General features: G+C 52.4%; 1 protein-coding gene across 5 annotated transcripts in view; it reads left to right on the forward strand.

Moving 5' to 3' along the window:
* Positions 1-5,036: 5,036 nt before the first annotated feature.
* Positions 5,037-25,327, forward strand: part of SYNPO (synaptopodin) — a 40,882-nt gene continuing 20,591 nt past the window's right edge. Inside the window, exon 1 of one of the 5 annotated variants that reach the window (XM_009449945.5) lies at positions 5,037-5,563. In XM_009449945.5, the coding sequence (XP_009448220.2) occupies positions 5,164-5,563 (400 nt within the window). In that variant the 5' untranslated portion in view covers positions 5,037-5,163. Of the gene's footprint in view, positions 5,564-11,503; positions 11,641-11,955; positions 11,976-12,312; positions 12,336-20,944; positions 21,207-25,327 lie in introns of those variants that run through there. The other 4 variants (XM_063811590.1, XM_009449951.5, XM_016954063.4 and 1 more) reach the window with 4 other exon arrangements.

The raw sequence follows: 25,327 nt of genomic DNA on the forward strand, positions 1-25,327 counted from the left end.
TGCCTCCAACCCAAACCCACAGAGCTGGGCCTTGCAGTCATTTCCCCCAACCGTGTAGGGCTGCCCACCCCCCTACTTTGTCTCTCCAGCCAGCAGGAGAGAGCCTAGGCAACCAAAGGCTGTCACAAACTGGCCATCTTCTCAGCCCTTCCATACATGCCCTAACCTCAGCCTATCCAAGCCCGCCTCGTTCTTCAGAGTCATCCCCAGTGGTCCTGCCTTCTTGCCTTCACTGGGCCTTGATGGATGATCTTTACCCCAGGAAACCTTTCCTCATTCCCCTCAGCCAAGAATCATAAGATTTGGCTTTGAGCCTGCATTTGCAGTGTTGCTTTATCTGTGAGCAATGAGGAGCCATGGAATGCTCTTGAGCAGGTGAGCAACACAGTCAGAGCCACACTCTAGGACAATGGATCAGACTTTCTATAGGATGGAAACAGGAAGAGACAGCAGGTGGGGAGGTCAGGTAGAGAGCCATGGGCAGTGGGGCCTTTGGAGGAATGAGGGTCTAGTCTTCCTGGGCTGCTTCTCCCTTCTCCGCCCTATAGCCTTCCACCTATAAAATTAGATCTTGTGATTTCCCCAGCCTGACTCAGTGAGGCAATGGAAGAGTCGAAACAAGGACCCCATGCCCTGACTTCTGCAATGCACCTACTTAAGCCCTAATGCTCAGCACCCCTCACTCCCTTTCCCTTCTTCTACAGCTTACAAGGGAGGCTCTTTTCACCCATGGGGACCCTGCAGATGATGGGGAATCAGAAGGAGGCTGGACTGTGCCTTATAATCATTGCAGTCTGTGCACACCAAGCACTTGGGGCCCCGAATGCCAGGCTCGCCAAGCGTCTGTAGAGCCCAGCAGGTGAGCAGCACACAGCAATGCTTCCTCATTCCCTACTGGGTGAAGGAATAAGCCTATATTTTCTCTATTAATCCCTACAAACACCCTGGGAAGTGGATCGTGTTTTAAGCCTTGTTTTGCAGGCAGTAAAAGTGAAGCTCAGAAAGATAAGAGACATGTCCAGGGTCAGGCAGCCACTGGGTGAGAATTCCAACCCAGACCTGATGCCAAAGCCAGTGCCCTTCCCCCACCACACACACAGCAGCAGAAGGGATGCCAGGGCCCCAAGGCCATTGCAGAAGCCAACAGTTGGAGCCCTGGGGTGTCTTGGCCGGCCCTCAGACTGTGGAGCACCTGACGCTCAGCCGGTCCTCTGGTCCTGGGGGCCCCTGCTTGGACTCATGCAGAGGTGAAGGGGAGGGAGAAGGGGAGGCTGACCCCTCAGAGGGACCAGGGCTTATGTGAGGAGCTAGAGTTTAAGGGTCTGGGTACCTGGGTTCCAGTGCAGCGCCTACCTCTGGCTTGCCATACAACTGCAGGTAAATCCTTCCCCTCTGGGTTCAGAGTTCTCTCTGAGATGAGGACAGCGTGTTCTGTGGACTCTATCAGCCATTTCTGCCAAGGCTCAAGTATTTTAGAGCTTGTGTCCAGATGAGGGTCATGAATCTGGGGGAAATGGAATTAGAAGTTGGTAGGACTCCCTCCCATGTCTGTGGAGTCTGCAGCAGGTGCTCTCCTACCCACAGAGGAGATCCGCCCTCATGGATGGGTTGGCCATCTGAGCTATGGCTGAGTCCAGCAACCCCAGGAGCTGTGGGGGTCCCTGGAGTCTGCAGCTGCTGAGAGCAGTGAGTACAAGCACAGACCTTGGCTGCCTCCATTCACATCCTGCTTTGCCATTTCCCACCCGTGTGACTCTGAACACAGTACTTACCTCTCCGTGCCTCAGTTTCCTCCTCTATAGACTGCACTGACACAGCAGGAGTGTCAGGTAAAGGGCTGGGTTCAGCACCTAGCAGGTGCTCAGTTAGTGGCAGCTGCTATTATTGTTTCGGGTCCCGACCCCCACAGCTCCTGCACAGAGGTGGGTGCTGCGGGGCTCAGGCTTGCATAGGGCCTGCCCAAGCTCCCCGACTGGGTTGGGAGTCCTCCTTCCTCCTTGGGAGGGAACCTTGAATTGGAGTGCTCCTGCCAACTCCTCCCTCCTGGCTTGGCAGCGTGAAGACAACGCCGGCCAAAAATATTTGTGTGGGTGGCGGAAAGTTAACTTTTCCGCCTCTCTCTTCTTTCCTGGAAACCGTGGCCACCGTCAAATACATCAAAACAGAAGCAGGGATAGAGTGAGGCGAGGCCCCTGCGGGGAGTCAGAGGAGCCCTGCCCCCTCCCCACGCCCACTCCTTCTGCCTCCGGCCATCTGGCTCTACGGTGGGGGGATGACGGAGGTGGGTATCCAAGTGCTTAGAATCAGGGGATCCTGCAATGCCAGAGTTGGACGGATCCTCCAGCATCATCTGGCTCAGTCTCACCATGGTGTCCTCTGGGATCTGACTACAGAGTGCGAAAAGCACCTGCCCCAGTTCACAGTCCTGTCTCTTCTGAGTGCTGCTGGCCTTTGTGAGATTCTAAGATTCTTTGAAACTCAAATGGCAGAAATCTGGTAGCAGCTGGTGAGTGAGAAAGCACCTGGAGATGAATGAGGGCCTGGAGCCTCTCCTCCATGTCTCTGAATCCACCATCATGGTCAAGGTGTCAGAGCTAGGTTGGAATCCCAGCCTGGCCACTTATTAGCTGTGTGCCTTAGGCAAGAAGTCACTTCACCTATCTGAGCCTCAATTTCCTCATCTCTGAAATGGGATAATAATAAGGTAATTCTCTCATAGGGTTGATGTGAGAAATTACGGCAATAACCTAAGTGAATGACCCAAGATAGAAGAGGTGCTTCTGTTCTTCCCCGGGGGGCAGAAGGTGGGCTTCTTTCTCCTGATTTCCCTGCCACTGAGGCTGCTATAACAGGTGCCTGGTTATCTTTCTGATCCGGATGGTTGTTTGCCTTTCCCCTGGTTGGCTCTGATTTGCCCTGGGGCTTGGTAATGCGCTTATCTCTCTGCCTGCCTGCCAGACTCTCCTGGCACAGTCCCAGCCAGAAACCAAGACCTTGACCCAGCCTGCTGCGGTGGGAGGTGCCTGACCCCTGCTTGGGGGCGGAGGTGTGACCACAGCAGCTGAGGTCAGTCCAGGTCCTCAGGTCACTCATGTCCACAGACTCTCACAATTTTCAGGATTCTCACTGCTCCCCATTTTGCAATAGGATAAGTGAGAGTAAAAGAGTTCACACTTGCCTGAGTTCACACAGCTAAGTAGCAGCAGAATCCAGTCTTTAAGCAAGATCCCTTGATTCTAGGGTTTCCTCCCAAGTGTAATTGGCCATCTGCTCTGTCTTACACACTACCTGCCCATCCTGGGCATCTCACCCATCTCCACCCTTTGCCTCCACAAATGATTTCTAGATATTTGTCCCCAGCCTGGAATTCTCCCCTGTTCTCTAGACCCCTATGTGGAACCGCCCACTGCTCATCTCCCCTGGAAATCCAAAACCTAACTCATCTCCCTGCTCCACTAAACAGCTGCTCCTTCTCATTTATTCCCGATCTCTATTAACAAAATCGCTGTCACCAGAGCTAGGAACCTGGGCTGCATCCTAGGCTCCTCCCTCTTCTCCACACCCACTCTCCATCTGCCTCCAAGCCCAGCCAGTTCTTCCACCCAAGTATCTCTCCCATCTACCCCCTCCTCACCACCCCTTACAGAAAGCCTCCATTCCCTCTTGCCTGGATTATCATCATTCTTAACATTTATATAAATAATCATACAATGATTATTGTTGTTCCTGCTATCATTCACAGCTCTCCTCACCACATTTTAAGGCTTCTTTATCCCTCTGCTATATCCCCAGTACTTTTTATGATGTCTGAAAAATAATAGGATCCTAAGAAATTTTTGTGGAATGAAAGAACAGCCAACATGTATTAAGGTATGGCTTAGAAACTGTGCTAAGTCCTCTGCGTGCATTTTCTCATGTAATCCTCAATGCAACGCGAAGTTAGAAATATTACAATACCCATTTTACAGATGGGGAAGTGGAGGTTTAGAGAGGTCCTGTGGCTGGCTTGTTGATCGTCACACAAATGGCAGAGCTAGGATTCTAACTGCAAGCCTGGGCACAGAAACTGAAAGCACACCACTGCACCATCTTCTTTTTTTTTTTTTTTTGGCTGAGTTTCTGCTCTGTTGCCCAGGCTGGAGTGCAATGGGGCGATCTCGGTTCACTGCAACCTCCACCTCCTGGGTTCAAGCGATTCTCCTGCCTCAGCCTCCCAAGTAGCTGGGATTACAGGTGCCTACCACTACGCCCAGCTAATTTTTGTATTTTTAGTAGAGACAGCGTTTCACCATGTTGGCCAGGCTGGTCTTGAACTCTTGACCTCAGGTGATCCACCCGCCTCGGCCTGCCAAAGTGCTAGGATTACAGGCATGAGCCACCAGCCCCGGACTGCACAGTGTTTCTTGTTGCACAACCTCCTCCAAGGGCTCTTATCCCCAGTTTGCATCTTAGGTCACACCACTCCTGTGATTCCTGTGGTGTAGGTACCTTTGCTGGGATATGAGTGAATTCTTTCTAGGTGGTGTCTAGATACGTGTTGTTAAATAACTAGATATTTATTTAATGTGCATTAGGGGGAAAAGGACTGAGCACAATATACTTGTGGTTTCTCTGCAAATATTGCTTAAGATAATTCTAAAACAATAGAAGTAAGTGATTTCAAGTTGATTAATGGAAAAATATTAAATAAAGTTTCAGGTAGCATGAGGATGTGGTGAAAATCCAGGATGTTCAATGACTGGAGCTTTCGAAACACTTCCCTATGGAAGTGTGGAACCTGCACCCCAAATGCCGACCAGTTCTCAGGGTCACCTGAAGAGGAACAGGCTTCAGAAATTCAGCCTGGAACCCCCAGTGAGCTTTCTCACGTGCTGTTTCTTTCTTCCCTATGCAGATAGATTGCCCCAAAGCGGCCTCACACCAGAGACGGGTTAAGAAGAGGGATTGGAGGTCCACCACTCCACTAGCGCAGGAAGGACTTATCTTTCGCCTCAGCCAGACCTCACCCCAATTCTGTGAATCAGCGGAGGAAAGCAAAAGTGCAGAGAGTCAGAGGAGGCTGTGCAAGGAGCAGAGACCAGGGCTCACACAGCTGGCCCCAGCCCAGGCCCTGGCCCAGGCCCAGGAGCCTGCTTCCCTGCATCGCTGAGGAGGAACAGCACCATGCTGGGTCCTCACCTCCCACCTCCGCCCCTTGCACCCAGCGAAGGGAGGCCTACCCCCTGCGCCTTCCAGATCCCTGATGGAAGCTACAGGTGTCTGGCTCTGGAAGCCGAGGAGAGCAGCGGTGAGGAGGGCCTGCAGGGAGAGGTGGGGCCTACCGACCTGGAAGAGGATGAGGGGGTCAGCAGGAGTGGGGACAACTCTGCCTGCAGAGTCACCCAGGGGACACCGCAGCTGCCCAAAGCCCTGGGCATCCAACCACCCAGCTGCTCGAGAGAGGAACAAGGGGCGTCCCAGCACGACGACAGGGCCAGCCAGGACTGGGATGTAGTGAAGGCCGGGCAGATGATGACAGCCAGCTCCAGCCCTGGCCCTGGGCCCAGAGTGGCCCAGAAACCAGGTAAGCTTGTGTTCCTTTTCCCTTGGACTACCAGAGTCACTGGAGACCCCCCAGGTCCTTAGTACAAGGGCTCCTGACCATGTTTTTCCATGATCCACAGTAATTCATCACAGTCCCATGGGCATGCCCAGATTAGCAGCTGTGGAGAGATAGGAGCGACAGTGAGCTACATGCAGTTCCAGCTGCACCACATCTAACCCCACTCCTTTCTCTGCCAAAGAGGGCACGTGAGAAGGCAGTGAGAGAAAGCCACATTATCTTGCTTGGTTAAAAAAAAAATGCCCATTTCCCACTGTCGTCTGCCTTTTAATCATTAGCGGCAACAAATCACTGCGGTGTCCCAAGCAACCGATGGGGCAGAACCCTCTCATTAAATGTATTGAGTGCTGGCTACGTGGGGGTGCTGGGGACGCAGCACTGGACAAAACGGATGTGGTTGCTGACCTCATGGAGCTTGGGAGGTAGAGACTGAAGCCTTTGATAGAATTTGACCTCCCAATTTTACAGGTGGGGAAACTGAGACTCAGAGTGAGGAAAAAGACAGCTAGAGGTCACTCAGCATGTTAGTAGTGGCTGAGCTAGGCCCATGTTCCTCGCCTAGGCCTTGGTTTTTCATTTGTTAGAGATGACAAGGGCAGATGGAACACCACCTAGGCTGCAGTGAGATCCCATGACAGCATGTGGGGAGAGCACAGTGTGCGCGGCACGGAAGGAAGGAAGGGCAGGAACGATGATAATTTTCCTGCAGCGGCTGCTGTCTGCAGAGCAGGGCGGGACAGGGAAGCCCACGCTGAATCACCTCCACAGCCAGCCCATGGAAACGCTGAAGTGGGTCCAGATGGGGAGGACGTGAGCAGGGCCATGCTCAGCTCAAGCAGGAGCCACAGCCAGTAGATCCCGGGGGTGCAGGGCATGCGGGGGACACAGTCCTGGGAGGGCTTGTGCGTCAGGAAACTGAAGGAACACTTCATTTCTCTGCAGGCGTCGTTGACGCCCGGCTGGCATCTCACCAGCCTTCCCGCCCACTCTTCTCTCTGAAATAATTCTCTCCAGGCTCCGATCACCCCCCATGGCCACCATTGTCTACCAGGCTGGGGTCACACAGGGGGCTGGGCAGGAGCAAGAAAGGACCTTTAATCCCTCTAGGGCAGGAAGAAGGAGGACCCCAGGGAGGCACTGCAGTCTTGAACTTGGAGGTGGGCCCTCACACCAGAGTCCGCCCAAATTCAGTCTCCTACAGTCTGAAGTTCCCAGGACCTGCTCCCATCCCTCTCACGGGCCCAGGCTGGGGTCAGGAGACATAGATGCTTTCTAGACTGGATGTTGCCGACTAGCCAAGCCCTAGCAAATCCCTTCCCCTTGGTGAGCTCTACTTTCCTCCTCTGTGAAAATAAAATAAAAATATGAGTCTTATCTACCTCAAAGAGCTGTTAGGAGGTTGCAATGATCTTAGTTGTGGCAGTGTTTTGGAAATTTTAGAGTAATCTAGATAGGTATGTAAGAAATGTTTATACCTAATTGAAATGACCATCATCAGCTCAACAATAGGACTGCTATTATTTGTTAGAAGCCTTTATGTGCTAAGCCCTGTGCCAAGAGCTTTACCCTTTTCATTTCATTTAACCTCGTAGCAATCCCCATGAGGGACATACTTTTATTATCTTCATTATACAGATGAGAATATAGAGGCTCAGGAAATATATGTGACTTATCCAAGATGCATGACTAGCAAGCTGCTAAGCCATGATCCAGTCATGGTTTTTTGAACACGGGGCTTGTGCTCTTGGCCACCACTGTCTTCTGGAATTATAAGAGTAAAGTGTTGTCTGCGGACATCCTGGAATGGAAGAGCCCATGGATGGAGAGGACAGAAGAAGGCACTGCCTTTAATGAACTCTGTTGGCAAGTCACACCAAGCCAGTTCATTTGATAGCATCTCACTCTTGTTATTGTACTCTCAAGGCAGGCAGGTATTATTCTCCCCATTTTACAGGTGAGGCAACTGAGGCTCAGAGATTTCAGTCCCCTACCCAAGGTCACACAGCTAGTGCCAGAGCTGAGACTATGATTGTGTTCTTGCCTGGAACAGTATGGTTCATTCCTTTCTTTTTCTTTCTTTCTTTTTTTTTTTTTTTTTTTTTTTTTGAGATGGTATCTTGCTCTGTCGCCCAGGCTGGAGTGCAGTGGCATGATCTCGGCTCATTGCGACCTCCGCCTACCGGGTTCAAGCAATTCTCCTGCCTCAGCCTCCCAAGTAGCTGGGATTACAGGTGCCCGCCACCATGCCCAGCTAATTTTTGTGTTTTTAGTAGAGATGGGGTTTCACCATGTTGGCCAGGCTGGCCTGAAACTCCTAACCTCAGGAGGTCTGCCTGCCTCGGCCTCCCAAAGTGCTGGGCCAGCCACCGCACCAGGCCTCATTCCTTTCTTTACTGTCCAGCCAGTCTGTCATCCAATTCTGTCCTAGAATATTTCTAGGGACAGAGGGGGCAGAAAAGACTTCAGAAGGATGAAATGGGCAGGGAAGACTTCTTGGAGATGGAGGCAGGAAGGAAGCTGGGTCTTGCAGGAGAGTCAAAATCCGGTGGTCTTGGGTCAGAGCCCACACTTGCCTTTCTGCTCCCTTGGGAAAGGGAGTGGCTAGAGTTCCTTCTCCCTTCCTGGAGATCAGGAGGGAAGAAGGCTGTGGGGCTGCCAGGTTATTAGCGGATTAGGGCTTCATTTTAAAGCTTCCTGCCATTACCGCCGAAGGATTATGAGCATCTTCAGACAATTACATCCATCCTTTCGCAATTGTACCTGCCTCTCTGGAGGGCTCACAGGCAGGTTTAAGTATGAGCCACTATATCTTCTGCTTTGGGCACTGCAGATACCTTTGTTTGGGGTCAGTGGGTACCAGTGCCATTTCTCCAAGGCCTGAGTACCAGCTGAGCAGGGCAACACAGGGCCCTGTGGGCAGGCTAGAGGGATAGAGGGTACAGAGAGATGCCATCAGCTGCTGCCAATTTGGGAAAATAGATCTGGGGAAGAAAGGGTAGTGTAGAGCTCATGATCAGGCCTCAGCCAACACTAGGGCCCCCAGCTCACCAAGACAGCCCCATGCTAAGCTGCCCTCCCCAAAGTCTCAGCTGGTCATAACTGGTAGCGTTTCTTGAGATTGTTGTGCAGATGGAGACTCTGAGGGCCAGAGATGGCAAGTGACTTGTCCAAACTCACACAGTAAGTTGGTGGCAAAGCTAGGGCTGGAACCCAGGGCTTATGCCTCCCAGTTCAGCTGCCCGGCACTGTGCTAAATGCGCCATATGGAGTATTTAATCCTATAAACAATCCTGTGAAGTTCATACTTTTCTTATCTCTGTTTTACAGATGAGGAAACTAAGGCATAAGGAATTTAAGTGAATTGTCAAAGTCTCACAGCCTGTGGGTGGAGGAGCTGAGATTTGAACCCCAGGAGGTCTGGGCCCATGCTTTTAACCACCCTCTCTGCTGCCTGTCTCCATGGTGATGAGGCAGCAGGCTGTGTTCTTCCACCCACCTGGGGCTAGGAAAAGGTTGTTCAGGCTCTGGGAGTTGTTGGAAGATTTTGCCAAGCCACATTCCCTCCCACTCGGATGCTCTGGGGGAAACCTAGGTACTCACCGCTGATCCCTCCCTGCCTTTGCTGGTGGCCACTTGTTATTGGAGGCTGGAGGTGTGTAGCAGATTTAGAGCCATTTCCAACTCTAGTGGACACTGTTCTGAGCCTCTGGGGTGGGGAGGGGTGTGGGTCTGTGTTGTCAGATGAGTCCTGCCACTGGACATGTCTGTTTTGTTCAGGCAGAGGGACCTGTGTGAGTGTTAACAGCTGACAGTGGTCACTGGGCCCAGAACAAGGCTCCTGCTCCTCAGGCTGTGACAGAGAGGGCAGATGGAGCAGGAGCCTGGGCAGGAAGCTGCCTACTCCCCCTCCACTCCCCTGCTCCACAGTGATTGTAACAGAAGGGTGATGGTGAGGAGCACTGCTCACAGGTTCACATATACCTCACCATGCACTCACACATACATGCTTTCACGTCCATCCGTAAACACACATGTATCTACACATGATGTACAGATGCCATGTTCTCATGCAAACCATCACACATATGCACTCACACAACTGCACACACATGGAGGCCCTCAGACACACATCCATGCATGGGGTACACACTGGCACATACCTTCCTGAAGGCCCCCTCACCCATGCACAGCTGCCACATGCGAACACGTCTCAGATTTGCTTACAGAGCTGTAGTTGCATCTGAAAACATATAAGCAGACATAGGCACACTTTCTCACACAAACACACATATTCCCTCTCATAGATACAGGTGAAAATCATGTTCTTTTCTCCATTTCCTTTTGCTACACACCTACACTTTGAAATCTTTCACACATTCTCTCCTACAGACCTAGCCACTCTTGCACACCCACTGTCACACACCTACGTACAGACCGAATCACTTTCTCTCCTTTCTTTTCCACATCTCTTTCTCTTTCATACCACCCACACAGCAATCCTAGCCTCTCTCTCTCTTTTCCTCTCACCCACACACAGCTTCCTGGTTCCCCACAGGCTGGGCTGCAGCCACTTCCCTAGAACAGGCACTCTCAGGGTTAGCGATACCCCAACCTGGTGGGGGTCCCAGGATCCCACCCCCACCCCTCACTCTCCCAACCTGCCCTCTACCCTGGGTGCAAGATGATGAGAGCAGAGCAGCCACACGATCAGAGGAATTCTCTGAAGCCCATGAGGCCAGGAGGAGAAATGGGAACTGCCAGGGAGGGTTCCTGCATTCTGAGTCTCCCCAGTGTGAACAGGGGACATCCCAAACCCAGGCCACCTGCAGGTCTGTGTTTCACAGGCCCTTGTGTGGGGTGGGCTTATGCTAGCACATTCCTAACTTCCTTTAGCAGAAATCTAAACACACAACTCTTGATGCAAAAGACAGATGAAAGTGGAACCACCCTGGTCAAGGGGGTGGGGAAACCGGGGAAACTTCGGTGAAAACCTAGACCAGCATTTCTCCAACCGTGGTTCTGTTTCAAAATTGCTGGGGCTGTGGAGGGTACTTGCCATCAGTCCTGTGCCAAGCCCACCGGCTCGTGCCCTCAATGGGAGTGGTGCTGGAATGTGGGTATCTGGACTTTTAACAGCATCCCACGTGACTCTGATGTACATGGCCACTGCCATGGGGCTTCGCACGCTCAATCTGAATGGCATTTTGCTCAGTGAAAGGTGGGGAGCTGAGCCCCAGAGATGCCATACAGCACCCCTGCCTTGTTGCTGACCCACTGGTGAAGTCAGGGGATGGCAGCAGGTGGGTGGGGACATGGTCACCCTTCTCAGTGCCCGTTTGCCTAAGTTCTACCAAGAGAGACAGTTATTCTAGTTACTGGGGCTGAGACATAGCGGGGAAGATGGGCCTGAGCACCCAGGTCTGAAAGGAGAGCCAGGAAGAGGTAGGGTGGGAGGTGGTACCAGTTATGGGGACAGAATCACAAAGGCAGATTTCAAAGTGGGTAGGGGGTGGGTTAGAGAAAAGAAAAGGGGACACAAAGAAACTGTCTCCCTCCTAGCCGAAGGAGATAGGAGGATTTTAGGACAGACCGACCGACCTAGAGATACAGAAAATGATAAGGAAAGGGAGAGACAGACAACCAGGCAGCAGAGAGTGAGGCACAGCGAGAGGAAAGAGAGGTGCCCCCGCCTGGAGATGGGAGGCTGAGCGGGTGGAGGAGGGAGTCGCACCCCCAGGGCTGGGCGGGGCGGGGCGGGAGGGGCGGCGCTAGGGCCCCGGGGAGCAGGCAGCAGGAGCACGGCTCACCCGCCCGCCCGCCCGCCCGCCCAGCGCTCCCGGCTCCCAGCCCGGGGTCCCGGAGCAGCCCGCTAGGCGGTGGCGGTGGCGGCGGCGAGGAGGGGGCGTCGGGCGCGGAGCCTGGGCCTGGCGCGGGGCGGGGGTGGCGGGGACCTCGGGGCGGGGCGCGCTGACGGACGCGGCCAGGTGTGCCGAGGCGGCGGCGCCCGGGAGCTCGGGGACCGTGCGCAGCGGCTGGAGGTGAGTGAGGGGCGCTGGCCTGGCAGGGGTGCGGGCACCGCGCGAGCCTCGCCCCTTCCCACCTGCGCTATTCCCGGCGCCGCCCAGGAGGAGGTGGCACATCTGGGCTCCAGTCCTCGCACGCGGGGTGACCTTGGCCAAGTCGCTTCTACACTTTGGGCCTCAGTTTCCCCATCTGTAGGTGGGGGGCTGGAGGGGTATCGAGGCTTTCGAGCAGCTGAGGAGCGGGAGGACGCCCTGACGCCGGGCAGCTACCCTCCTGGGCTGCGTGGGGGCTCCAGCCCTTGCGCCCCTCCCCGCAAGCGGATCAGGGCGAGGCAGCCCCAGGCTTACAGGTGGGCAACAGCCCAGAGTCTGTCTCCCCAAGCCCGTTCTGGGAAAAGTCGGACCGATTTGACCCAGGATAACGGCGGGTTGGGCTCTGCCCAGGGTTGACCAACATGGGCGCCGTGGGGGCAGCGGGAACGGCCAGTGCTGGGCCTCCTCACTCCTCCCTGCGGGCGGGGCGACCGGGCTCTGGGGTCTGGCTGTGCCGGTGGGGCACACAGGATGCCAGAGCAGTCACACCCTGGGGACCACCCAGCCCAAGCCCTACCTGGAGAAATCGAGGCCTTTCCCCAGCGCCTACAGGGAGACGGGAAACTGTCCTGCACTGCCCGCCTCACAACATCTTTGCAATTGCCCTCCTTGCCAAGGTGAGAGAGAGGCCCCAGAGGTGAAGTTAGTGGAGGGCCCGGCTCCTTTCTAACCACTGCGCTGTGGAATCAGGGGCACTGTCCAGAGCCCTGGCAAGACCTCTTTGAGGACTCAGGAAAAGGTCTCCTTTCCTCCCCCCATTACCCCAAGTTATGGGCGTATTCCGGAAGGTGCCAGGGAACTCCGTCCATGGGGTCCAGGTTGTCTGGAAGGGACAAGAGCTGAGTGGGAAGCAGCATGTACCCCATCCCCCATCCCCCACCCTGTCCTGAATGGCAGGTGGCACTGGAATAAACCAACTTGTTATGTTATCTTGGAGCAAGACCCTTGCTCTCTTGGCCTCCGGTGAGAGGGTTTGGCAGGGTAGCCCCTGAGGGGGAAATTGCATGGTGGACAGCAGTGCTGGTGGTAGCTGTAGGGCTAGTCAGAGGGTGCCCTACCCCCTGTCCATTAGAAAGTGGAAGTGAAACTGGATGCTGATGGGGGTCTAGGGTACTCTGGGGCAAGGGGTTGGAAGCCTTACTGGCGCCAGCCTGCCTTGTCACCAAGCCCAGGCCTGGCCCATTCCATGTTGGGGGGCACAGCCACAAACTGGAACTGATGTGCTCCCCCACTACTTGCCATATTGTCTCAGGCAGGCAGATGAGATCCCTCAGGGGAGTTGAAAACCCCCCGGGGAGCTGAAAAACCCTGTTTGCTGGGTGGGGCATCCCCTTCCTCTGTCTCCTTAGGAGATCTTGGTCTGGTTCCTCCCCTTCTCTGGTCCTCAGTTTTTCCATCAGTACGAAGGGGATGGACTAGGATCACTCTAGCTTGATATTCAAACTTCCCCCAGGAATGTTGTTTACCACTCTGGCTTGCAGCCCCCACTTTCCAGGCCTGCCCCCTCTTTGCAAGCCATGGGCCAGCTCCCCTCAACCCCACAACTGACACCTAAATTAAGCTGTGGTTGGAACCAGCATTTACATGGCTAAATAAGGCCTTTAACTCCTTCCCTCCCTAGTCAGCTGTTGCCCTTATCTACTCCCCATCCCTTAAGGTAGGAAAAAAACCAACCAAATCAAACCTGTGGCATTCAGGCGCCTGGTTCCTGGTGCATCCCTAGGTTCTTCCGTGGCATTTTATCCAGTGTCCGATTTTAGAATTGGGGAGACTGGGGCCAAGGAGGGGAAGAGGTTTGCACAGAGTGATTCTGTGGGAAGAAGGCAACAGAGGTCCCTCTCCTTGGGAAAGAGCACATCCTTAATAGGTGAATGGCGACATGAGTGTCCATGGAGCACCTGGAGAGAGAGGAGAAGCATGGGAGGAACCTTCTTCCATCTTCTCTCCACCCCTAGTCACAGCCCATTTCCAGGGCTGACATGTGTCTTCCTGAGCCCACGTCACAGCTCTGGGAGGTGGGCAGGGCAGGAGTCAGCACACTCCTTCCACCTGCCAGGGCTGCCCTCCCACAAGGCTGAGCACACCTCCAGGCCCCCTGCCTGGCCTGGGAGGCACCTTTTCCTTCAAGGCAGCTCCCAGGCTTCTAGACATGAGCTCATCGGAGCTGCTGGTGCCAGGAAGGGAGGGACTGAGGGGAAGCAGGCAGGGCTGCCCAGATCAGGGCACCGTGGGCCCGGGGAAGTACAGGGGGGTGCTACTGGTGAGGCCCTGCAGGCTCTGGTCCCCATTGTAGTGAAGAGACAGCAGCAGGATAGATCTGCTGAGGGTCAACTGGGGAAGGGTGGAGACAGGCCAAGTGCCCTGGGCTGTAGTGCTAGGCCAACCTCTGCTGCCCACTCACTTACTGTGTGACCTTGGGTAAATCCCTTTCTCTCCATGGGCCTCACTGTCCCTGGCTAGCAATGGGTTGGGATGGGTGCTTAGACACTGGGGTTGCAGTAGTGAATAAGACAGACAGGCCCCTGCCCTCAAGGCACTTGCATTTTAATTGGGGAGATAGAAAAGAAAAAAGGAAGCAAATAAATCATCAAGATAATTTCAGATAGGTAAAAGTGCCATAAAAAAATAAGTCATGCTGTTAAGATGGAGAGCAGTTAGGGGGCTACCGGGGGTTGGTGATTAGGAAAGTCCTCTCTCAGAGGTGACTTCAGAACAGAGACCTGAATCTTATTTGAAGCAATGCTCAAGGCTTTCTGGGGAAGGTGTATCTGCAACTGGAGTCTGGAAGAATGGGGAAGCTGGGGTGGGGGAGGATTTGGTTGGGAGGAAAGGTTTCCCAGAAGATGGTCATGCTCTGGGGCTAGGGGCTGGGACCAGTGGCAGGGACTGGAGGGTGGGTGTTGGTTGCATCCCCAGGGGCTTCAGACTGCAGATCCAAAGGAGCTCCACCTGAGATCTGGTCAGAGGGGCGGCTGGGCCTGCCTGCAAAGTGGCTCTGCTAAGTTAGTCGTGTGTGTGTGTGTTTCTGTGTGTGTGTGTTTGTGTGTGCGCGTGCACATGCACACATGTGTGTGTGTGTGTGTGTGTGTGTGGTCAGAGTCTTTTGTGAACTGTCCCTGGATATTGGGGCTCAATTGCTACCCAGTGTGGCCAGAGGAGGAGTCAACATGGAAGCAGCCTCTAGGCCCTGTAATTCCAAAGGCTTACACAAGCCCTCTGTTTGGAATGAAATCTACCAACTGGCTGCTGCTGCCTGAAATTCCACCAGCCTAGCTTCAGCTTTTCCACCCGGTGAGGCAGGGTCGTATAGTACTGTGCAGACCCTGCCCTACCCTACCCTGTCCAGCCTCCCAGGGTTGCTGCGGGTGGAACAAAATTCAGTCTACTCCTAAATTCTTGGAGGCATGCCTCATGTGTGGCTAATACACAGATTCTGTGGTTGGACCTCTGGGTTCCCTTCCTGGCTGGCCGGGAGATCTTAACTATGTTATGTAACCTCTCTGGGTTTTTGTTTCCTCATCTATAAAATAGAAACAATAATAGACCCTGTTGTATACTGTTGTTCTGAAAATTAAATGAGATGATGATAAATGCTAAAAAAAAAATGAGCTACCACTTAGGTATTGTGAGGTTTTGATCTCTGTTAAAATAGTGGTCAGCTGTGGTGGCTCACGCCTGTAATCCCAGCACTTTGGGAGGCCAAGGCAGGGGGATCACCCGAGGTCAGGAGTTTGAGACCAGCCTGGCCAACATGGTGAAACCCCATCTCTACTAAAAATACAAAATTAACCAGGAATGGTGGTGCATGCCTGTAATCTCAGCTCCTCAGAAGGCTGAGGCAGGAGACTCGCCTGAACCCAGGAGGCAGAGGTTGCAGTGAGCCGAGATCACGCCATTGCACTCCAGCCTGGGAGACGGAGTGAGACTCCACCAAAAAAATAGAAATAGCAAGTTCTTAAGGAGATGGGCTCTCGCTCAAGACTAATTGTATCTCAGTATAAGTTACTTTTTGATGTTTGGCCAGGAACAGGTTTTTTTGTTTGTTTGGTTGGGTTGTTTGTTTGAGACAGAGTCTGACTCGGCCGCCCAGGCTGGGGTGCAGTGGCATGATTATGGCTCACTGCCGCCTCGACCTCCTGGGCTCAAGTGATCCTCCCACCTCCTAAGTAGCTGGAACTACAGAGATGTGCCACCGTGCCCAGCTAATTTTTGTATTTTTAGTAGAGACAGTGTCTCGCTATGTTGCCCAGACTGGTCTTGAACTCCTGGGCTCAAGTGATCCATCTGCCTCAGCCTTACAGGCATGAGTCACCATGCCCGGCCTAGGAACAGGTTTTGATGGTGGGAGAATAGGCACAAGCACAGCGGAAAATGCCTGGACTGAGCTTCAGGAATGGATGCTCGAACCTCCGCTCTTAGCTGACTGGCTGGTGGTCTTGGGCAAATCATTTGCTTCCTCTGGGCCTCAGGCTTCACTTCTGACTGCTGAGATATGGGCTAGTAAGGATCTGAGGGGATCATGGGTGTGACAAAGCTCCTTACTGGCTTGTCACCAAGAACATGGGGCTAGCAGGAGGGGCTGACACCATGGTGTCAAGGGTCAAGGAAGGGGCAGGCTGGCTGAGCCCCTGGGACAGGAGAGTGGGCTAACCTGAGACCCTCGCGTGTAATCCTCCAGAATAAAATCTCTTAGAGTCTAAGAGTGCTTGAAAGATAAAAGCCACAGTTCTTGAAAAATGATTGTTTACTGTTATTTACTATGTACCATGGGTGCTTTAAGTTCTTTACACATCAACAACTCCATGAGGTGAGTACTGTTATTAGCATTTTGCAGATGGGAAACTGAGGCACAGAGAAGTTGGTTAAGTGAGCTTCCAAGGTCACACACCTGGTAAGTGGCTAGATTCAAACACAGGCAGTCTGGCCCCAAAAACTGTGTGCTTAACTTCTTCACAACATGGTCTCTCCCACACTAGATGGAGTGCCAGGGGCTCAGAAAAAGCAAGCCACCTATCCCAGAACAGACAGCATTCATCTTTGATCCTCATCATCCCTGAAGCTTAGGTCCTGGAAGGAGGAGCCTCACTGGGTCTAGGGTCCGGGGCTCTGAGATTGGCCCTTGAACCAGCTCAACTTTTCTATTCCCCTGGCAGTAGGTCAGAGAGGATCAAGGGTGCCCTGCAGTCACTGTGGGCATGGAAGGCTCTGCCATGGCCTGATGAGTGGGCGTTGTTAGTGCCTTGGAACTTGAGTGGCTCCTAAGTGCTTGAGTTGTAATAAACTCCCACGCAGTCTGGCACACCGCCACCATTGTACAGGTAGGGGAAACTGAGGTCAGAGTGTTTAGGGAGCAGCCCAGGTTCACACAGGCAGAGGACACGCTTCATCCCTGAGCCTCCTGTCCTGCCTTCTGGGCCGCTTAGTTCTTGTGGGCTCCATAGGAAGATGAGATGTTGGGGACCCTCCCATGGATCCCTAAGGTGGCCCTGGCCTCCTCAGCCAGGACATTATTCCCAATATGGGGCCCTTTGGGAGGGCACATGGAGTTGGGGGATGGGGAGAGTACTGATTAAAAAATAGACTGTCACGCGCACGGAGAACAAGCATGCCACCACCCAACCTGAGCCAGTTGGCTCCCCCATGCCCGGCTGCCAGGCCCCACTCAGGTCTCCTGCTGGGGGCCCCGCCCACCATACCCTGGCTCTGGGCCTGAGGCTGAATGCTCCCATCCACCCTCTCCTCTCCCTCCTCCATCCCTGCCCAGCCTCCAGGCAGATGGTGCTCTTACTGAGCTTGGGTGGGCCTGAAGCTCAGCTGTGGACTTTAAGCTGTGCCAGGGGTGTCTGGCATCCCCATACACTGGCTGTGTGGCCTTGAATGAGCCCTTTCCCTCTCTGGGCCTCAAACATTGACAGAGTAATGCTGTCAATCAAAGTTCTTTCCCAGATTTCTTCTCTCATTTAGACCTGACAGACACTGCAGGAGACCCCACTCAGAGAGGTGACCTGCAGTGGCCACTCAGCTAGGGTGCAGCAGAGCAGAGGCCAGTACCCAGATAATTGTGCAAATCCCAATCCTGTACAACTCCGGGTGAGTGAGGTCACATGGGAGCATGAAGGCAGGAGGCTTTGCAGTCATTATGTGAGCAGTGTTTCATGCATTTGCTCTTTTACTTAGTCAACAAATGTTTATTCAGGCCCAGCTATGGCCGAGGCACAGGGGCATGGACATAGCCAAGGTCCCTGCCCTGCGGGGACAGGCAGACTGACGTGAAAACAAATCCTTATGGAATTACAAACCTGATGAGCGTTTAGGGAAGAGGCAGAGAGTGTTGTGGCAGGAGAATGTGACCTCTGAGGGCCTTGGGACCTGTGAACAGACCTGAAGGATGAGAAGTGTGGTCAGAAAGGTGCAGCCAAGGGGGCAAGGGAAGAAAGAGCTCTAGGAAAAGGAGCAGCCAGTGCAGAGGCCCTGAGGGGAGAAAGTGCTGGGCTGGCCAAGCACTAGAAAGAGGGTCAGCATGGCTGGAGCCTGGCAGGCTGGGAGGTGAAGCACCACGACGGGAGCTGCAGCGCAGGGGTCAGGGCAGTGGGGCTGGTGGTACAGGGCCTGGAGCCTGCGAAGGGGCTTGAGGCAGATCATAAGAAAGAGGAGCATGCTGGTGCTGATCTAGGAGGTGGGTCTTTCCTCCTTTCCTTTCCTCTTTCCCTTGGATGTCCACCCTGATAGTGCTATCGACAGACCCCATTCATGCCCCCCCAGCCACTTCTTGAGGTGGCTAAATGCAGAGTCTGGGGCCATCTCTCCCCGCTCTCTTCAAGGAGGGTTATGGAGGCCCAGCAGGCCTCAGATGCAAGCTGGTGAGAGTGCGTTCCTGGGCAGGAGGCTGCGGTCACTCAAGCTGAGTGCCCCTGTTCAGGTGAGTTCTTATTTCCTTTTATTCCCTGTGGGAGTCTGTGGACAAAGGAGGGTCAGCTTGTGTCTGAATGAAGGCCGCCCCAGACCTACTTCCACTGCCTGTAACGGCTGCCTGTCCCCTGTTCCATTCCAGGCACCAACCCCCCGCCAACCCTGGAGCCAAAACCCCGGGATGGCAGGCAGGAGGCTTGCATCCTGAGCCCAGCTCTGCTGTACGCTCTAGGGCACACCCCTTTTTCTCCCTGGGCATCAGTTTCCCCATCTCTATTATAGATAAATACTCTAATTTTTCTATACTCAGTGTATGGCCCATGGATGCAGTATCAGCATCACCCAGAAACTTGTTAGAAATGCAGAATCCCAGGCCTCATCCCAGACTTCCTGAATTACAATCTGCATTTTGACAACATTCCTGAGTCATTTCCATGTACTTTAAATTATGAGAAGCGCTGTTCTAGGTCAGTTATTTTTAAACTTAAGATAAATGAAAATCTATAGCATATTTTTCCTTCTCTAAAGCTTTACATATAAACACATAAGAGGGCACCCACCCACTGTATATTTATTCATCCCATGAACAAGGAGGGGGAGGAGTGTGGAGGGGTAAGTTAGAGGCACAGGCTTTATTAGGATGGGCGTCAGAAAGGAGGAGGAAAAGATAAAACAGGCTGGTGGAGGGGCAGGTGCCATCTGCTCACCCCCTGAGAGCTTCTGACAGTTGGCCTCTAAGGGCCCTTTCGGCTCTGCCCTCCAGGCTCCTCTGCTTTATGGGTTTGGAGAAGGAGTGCTTGATGGTCCATAGCCCAGTGACGTCTTTCCCTGCTTGTCCCTATCTTGCTGTCCTGCCCTCTTCCCCTTGGAATCCCTGAAAGAGTAGCCGGTGCTATTCTTAGTGTGACAGGGTGGTGAGGAGAGAACATACTAGTGCATTATTTACGTTTGTGAGTCAACAGGATTACATTCAGGACTCCCAGAACACCGCCCTCCCAGCGTGGCCTTCATCACAGCCATGGCAGGTGGTCCACTATGTGCAGAGGGGAGGGCAATTTCCCAGGACCCAGAAACCATTCCTTCTGGCCCTGATCGTCCCTGCTCAGAGTCCCTACCCCTCGACCTGGGAAATGACTCATGAAATACCATGGTCAGTTAGGACTAGGAAAGAGCTGCTTTGGCCATATCATTTCCTTTCATCACGCATTCAGCATATATTTATTGAGCACATATTACATGCTGTAGGTGTGGGTGCATGGGTGGGGGAAACAGGGTTCCTGCCTTCCAGGAGCTCACACTTTAGCCAGAGAGTTAATGTGCAGTAGTATAGGTTTCAGGCCTTTGCCTGTGTGAGAGCTGATCTGAGCAATAACATAGCAGAGTGGGAATTAAGAATCTTTTAGAGGAAACTGAGGCTCCGCACATATAAGGCTTGCTAAAGGTCACCATAGCTAGTGATCAGGTTGAACTCAGATTAGTTAGAATAAAACAACTATTTTAGAGCAGATGGTAGTGTGTAGCGTTAGGGCTCTGGGAACTCCCTGCACTGCCAGTGAGAGGGGTCTTGTGGCTGGAAGGAAATTAACTGGTTGAGGTTGTCCTATTCTCCAGAGTCATGGAGAAGTCATGTGTGCTCAGAGTTTTCATAAACCTGGAGTGGTAGGACAGTTACACTGGGGGCTGGGAGTCAAAATCACATGGGATGAGAGGATAAGGCCCCGAGGTGGGGCACCTCATGAGGCTGTGCCAATGGCTCTGGCTAGGAGCCAATGAACCATGTGCAGTGAGATCCTGGGCAGGTCCCTTGCCCTTTCTCTGCCTCAGTTTTCTAGTCTGTAAAATGGTGTAACAATCCTTGCTCTGTCTCTATCTCTGATGGATGAAAAGTGCTAGGAAAACTATAAAAGTGTTGTGCATATTCAAGGAATGCTATAAAATTACCATATATAATTATCATAGGCTGTGTGCGGTGGCTCATTCCTATAATCTCAGCACTTTAGGAGGCCAAGGTAGGAGGATTGCTTGAGCTCAGGAGTTCAAGACCAGCCTGGGAAACATAGTGAAAACGCACCTCTATTAAAATAAAAATTAAAAAAAGACAATTATATAAATATATTTTATTAAATGTATTTTTATTAACATTATGGAGTCTTACTGTGCGCAAGTCTGTATTCCAGACATTTTCTTGTGTTAACTAACTTACACACTTAGTTATAAGATCATGGACTCTAAAGCCCAGTGGGTTCCCAACCTGGCTGTACACAGAAGCCCTTCGGGAGCCTGTTAAGGTGTATATTCTGTGGTTCCTCCTGTCTAGGATAAAGCCCAGGAATCTGCATCTTGACCACATTCCCTGAGGGATTCTGAAGCACCTGCAAGTTTCTGATCTGGACCAGAGAGGGGAAGGAACTTGCCAGAGGCCTCACATTGAATTGCAGACCAGGTTGAGGCTAAAACCCAGATCTCCAGCTCCTGGCCTGGTCCTTTCCCTCTACTGTTCAGTTGCCTCCAAGTGCCCTAGAGGAATGAAGGTGGAGATGACTTTGGTGACACGTGAGGATGCTGGTGGTGGTGCTAAGGTATATGGTGCTGTGGTAGGCATTTCATATGGCTTATCCTATTTAATGGCAATAAGGATAGAAAAGGGGACATTTGACTGGGCACAGTGGCTTATGCTTGTAATCCCAACACTTGGAGAGACCAAGGCAGGAGGATTGCTTGAGCCCAGGAGTTTGAGACCAGCCTGGGCAACAAAGTGAGACCTCGTCTGTACAAAAATCTTTTTAAAATTAGCCGGGTGTGGTGGTGCATGCCTGTAGTCCCAGCTACTTGGGAGGCTGAGGCAGGAGGGTCACTTGTCCCTGGAAGGTCACTGCCATGAGCTGTAATTGCACCACTGCACTCCAGCCTGCCAGCCTGGGTGACAGAGTGAGACCCTGTCTAAAACACACACACACACACACACACACACACACACACAAAGGGGACACTCTCCACAGCCACATGATCCCCTGGGTCATTTGAGCATCAAGTGGCAGATTTTAATGTACCCTTGGAAAAGGGAGACTATGACTGAGATGCAGAGATCCTGGAGAAGTGAATTTGAAACCATACCATCGGTGCATTGTCCATTCTCCAGGAGCATGTGCCCTCAAGGCAAGAGTTCTCTGCTAACCCGGTTACCTGAAGACGGGGCAGGCTGGCAGGAAGGAAACACATACGTCCCACAAGATGTGTACCTGATGCCCATCCATCCATGCCAGCCTTCCACATGAGTCCCGTGTACCTGCGGGTGCTCAGTGTGCACATATTTATGTGTACGTCCTGCCCCCTCTGTGGGTGTGCATGCGTGCCTGGGCACGCTCTGCTGTGTGTAGCACAGGCTTGAAGCAAGCAGCACCTCTGTGTGTGGGCATACGTGCAGAGGAGGATGTGCTGCTGCCGGCTGGAGCCTCTCCAACATTAAGAGGCTACTGAGAATGCGTGTATGTTGCAGGTGTATGTGTGTGTGTATGGAAATGGTTGCAATGCAGAGCTCAGAAGGAGAAGGGCCATTAGAGAAAACATTTTTTTGTTTGTTTGGTTTTTTTAGACAGAGTCTTGCTCTCTTGCCCAGGCTGGAGTGCAGTGACGCAATCTTGGCTCACTGTGACCTCCACCTCCTGGGTTGAAGTGATTCTCTTGCCTCAGCCCCTCAGATAGCTGGGATTACATGCATGCGCTACTATGCCTGGCAAATATTTTTTGTAGAGACGGGGTTTCACCATGTTGGCCAGGCTGGTCTTGAACTCCTGACCTCAAGTGATCTGCCCGCCTCGGCCTCCCAAAGTGCTGGGATTATAGGTGTGAGCCACTGCACCCAGCCCACACTTTTCTTATTCGTGTCCTACCTCCACATTATGTCTATCATTCTTAAACCTGCCAGGTATGAGCCTGCCTCAGGACCTTAGCACTTGCTGTTCCCTCTGCCTGCACTGTTGCCCTAGACAAGCATATGCCTCACTCTCTCACCTTTTTCCGTTTTTAGCTCAGATGTGCCTTCTCAGTGAGGATGGCTTTGGTTATCATATCTACCTTTGCAAATCACTCCTCACCCCTTACAGTCCATATATCTCCAGTCCCTGCTTTATTTTTTTATAGCATTTACCATCTGACTTACTTGTGTATTTATTATCTTGTTCCCTTACCCGAATGCAAGCAGAGATTTTAATCTGTTTCCCTTCATGCCTGTGAACGGTGCCTGGCCCTTAGTTGGTGTGTAATAAATACTTGTTGAATGAATGAATCCATGCACCACCTATACATATTTTCTTTAAATTTTGTTAGTGAAATGTCCACTTTAGCCTCTCCTTAAGCAGTAATATACCTGAGATCACAAGTGTGTTCATTATACCTCTTTTCCAATTCACATTTGAAATGTATATAACTATTAAGATTTTAAATATCAAGGTACCACCTAAAATCCTTTTTGCTTCCATTAGTGGTGGGGGCACCACACTCTAGGAACCACCAGTCCAGTCCAATCCCTCCTTTGGACAAATTGGATGCACTGAGGCCCCAAGAGGGTCAGGGATCAGCCCAGTGTCTCACCCAAATTGTGACAGGACAGACCCTGGAACCAAATCTCCTGACTTCTAGTCTTCTTTTCTTTTGTAGTTTGAGGGAAACATGGAGGGCAGGACTGCATGATTCAGCCTCTCCCTGGCAGGAGACTCCTCCTGTTGGAGTGGGGCCAGACCTGCCTGGTAATTGGTGAATGGCAGCAGAGGAGAGGGCCATGGCAGGGTCAGCAGCCTCCAGCACCCCAGAGCCATGGTGTCCTCCTCTGAGGGGGCCTGGGGTTCAAAACTGGTTCTGGCTAGAAGTGACATGGGGATCCCCTGTGCAGAGAGGATGCGGGGTGGGGGGTGTTGGGAAGGGGGATGGGGTTGGACTGTGTCTGATAATGAGCAGAAGAGTGAGACCAGACCCAGAGAGGGGTGGTGAAGACAGGGAGAGAGACAGATACAGCCCCAGCCTGGTCCAGTTATGCAGAGGTGGGTGTGTGCAAAAGCCTACAGTTAACCACCCCCCAATGTGTGCACAGTGCTTTATACTTTAGAAATCATTGCTGCATTTCATTTACTCAGCAGCTACTCTGCAAAGCAGATATTATTATCCCTGTTTTACTGATGATGAAGTTGAGACTCAGAGAGGTGAAGTGATTTACTGAAGGTAGCCCAGCAATTTGAATAGGATGCCTTGCTGAGCCATAGATGGGGGAAGAACTGGCTGCACCTCTGATTGGATTTGGTAAAGGAGGGCTGTCTGTGGGAGGAGCGGGCAGGCTGAATGGATTCGGGAGTGAGGGGCCGGCTGGAAACCCACAATCCACTCACTGGCCAAATAACCTTGACAAATCACAAAACCTTTCTTTTTGAGGCTCAGTTTCCTCATCTGTAAAATGGGAATAATGGTACTCCCTAACTCGCAGCCTGTGAGGATAAAATAAAACAACATGATGAAAAATGATAACACCGAAACCGAATGCCTCGCACATTAGAAGTGCTCAGTAAGCAGCAACTTGAGTAATGAACATGACTGCACCCGGCCCCTGAGGAGTTTGCACACGGTGACCACCTGCCACGACTGAGGGATTCCCAGCGCCTTCTTTGGCAGCTGTGAGCGCGCCTGAGACCCCGTCTGGGGAACCCGCAGGGGTTGGGGGCAGGTTTGTCTGTCCCAGAGCCCCAGGCTGGTGATGACGCCTCCTGGGGATAAACCTCATCTCTCTGTTGTTTACCCCATGTGCGGTGACTTTGTCATTATCATTCCTCCTGTGTTTTTTCTTCGAGTTATTTATTTTTCTGTGAGGAAGGAATGTGGGGAATTTACCACAGGGCGCTGTCCTTCACTTTCAGCTGGGCTGCACGGCGTCCTTTCCTATAAGAAGGAAGCTGCTGAGACAGATGGCAGGAGAGGTGGAGGCGGAGGGTCCCAGCTGGCTCTGTGGCCCAAGGAGTGGGGGGCAGTTATGTAACCCACCCGGAGGCCCAGGTTCTGGTCTCCGGGCATGAGCCTGGTAATGTACATAGCTCCTGTGGAACTGCCTAGCCCTCCCCATTCACCCCTGGCCTCTGGGCAAGCCCAGTGGGTGTGTTCCTCTATCAAAGTTTCCTTTCTATTCAGCTGGTCTTGATTTGGGGTATGGGGGTAGGTAGGGGAGTGGGGTGGGGGTTATCTTGAACCTCCTAGTCTCTGCTGAGCTATCATCATTGCTTAGAATGCTTCCTTATCTCCATCTTTCAAGAGCTAGGACATATGTCACCTCCTCCAGGAAGACTTTCTGGATTGCTTCATCCTAATTCATCTTTCTCTTAGGTTCTATGTTCTCCCCTCACTTCATGAAACATTCTTCCCCTTAGATCTAACACAGTGATTTGAGATTTCATCTCCTTCCCTCACAAACGTGTTGCTCTCTCCTTCCTTCTCCTCCCACTCCCAGGAACCACCCTCTAGATCTTTGATCTAGAATCTAGATGAATCTTGGATTTAGACAAATCTAAAATTCATCTCCAGGGATGAATGGTGAAGCAAAATGTGAAGGGGGAGACTTTGGATTGTGGAAGTGCTTGTCCTTTAGTAGTTTATTTAATCAACACAGTGATGGTTTCAACCCCTCCTGGGTGATGGCTTCTGCTGAGTCTGGGGACATTTACAG

Source organism: Pan troglodytes, chromosome 4 (genome assembly GCF_028858775.2).
Source record: "Pan troglodytes isolate AG18354 chromosome 4, NHGRI_mPanTro3-v2.0_pri, whole genome shotgun sequence".
Lineage (NCBI taxonomy): Eukaryota > Metazoa > Chordata > Mammalia > Primates > Hominidae > Pan > Pan troglodytes.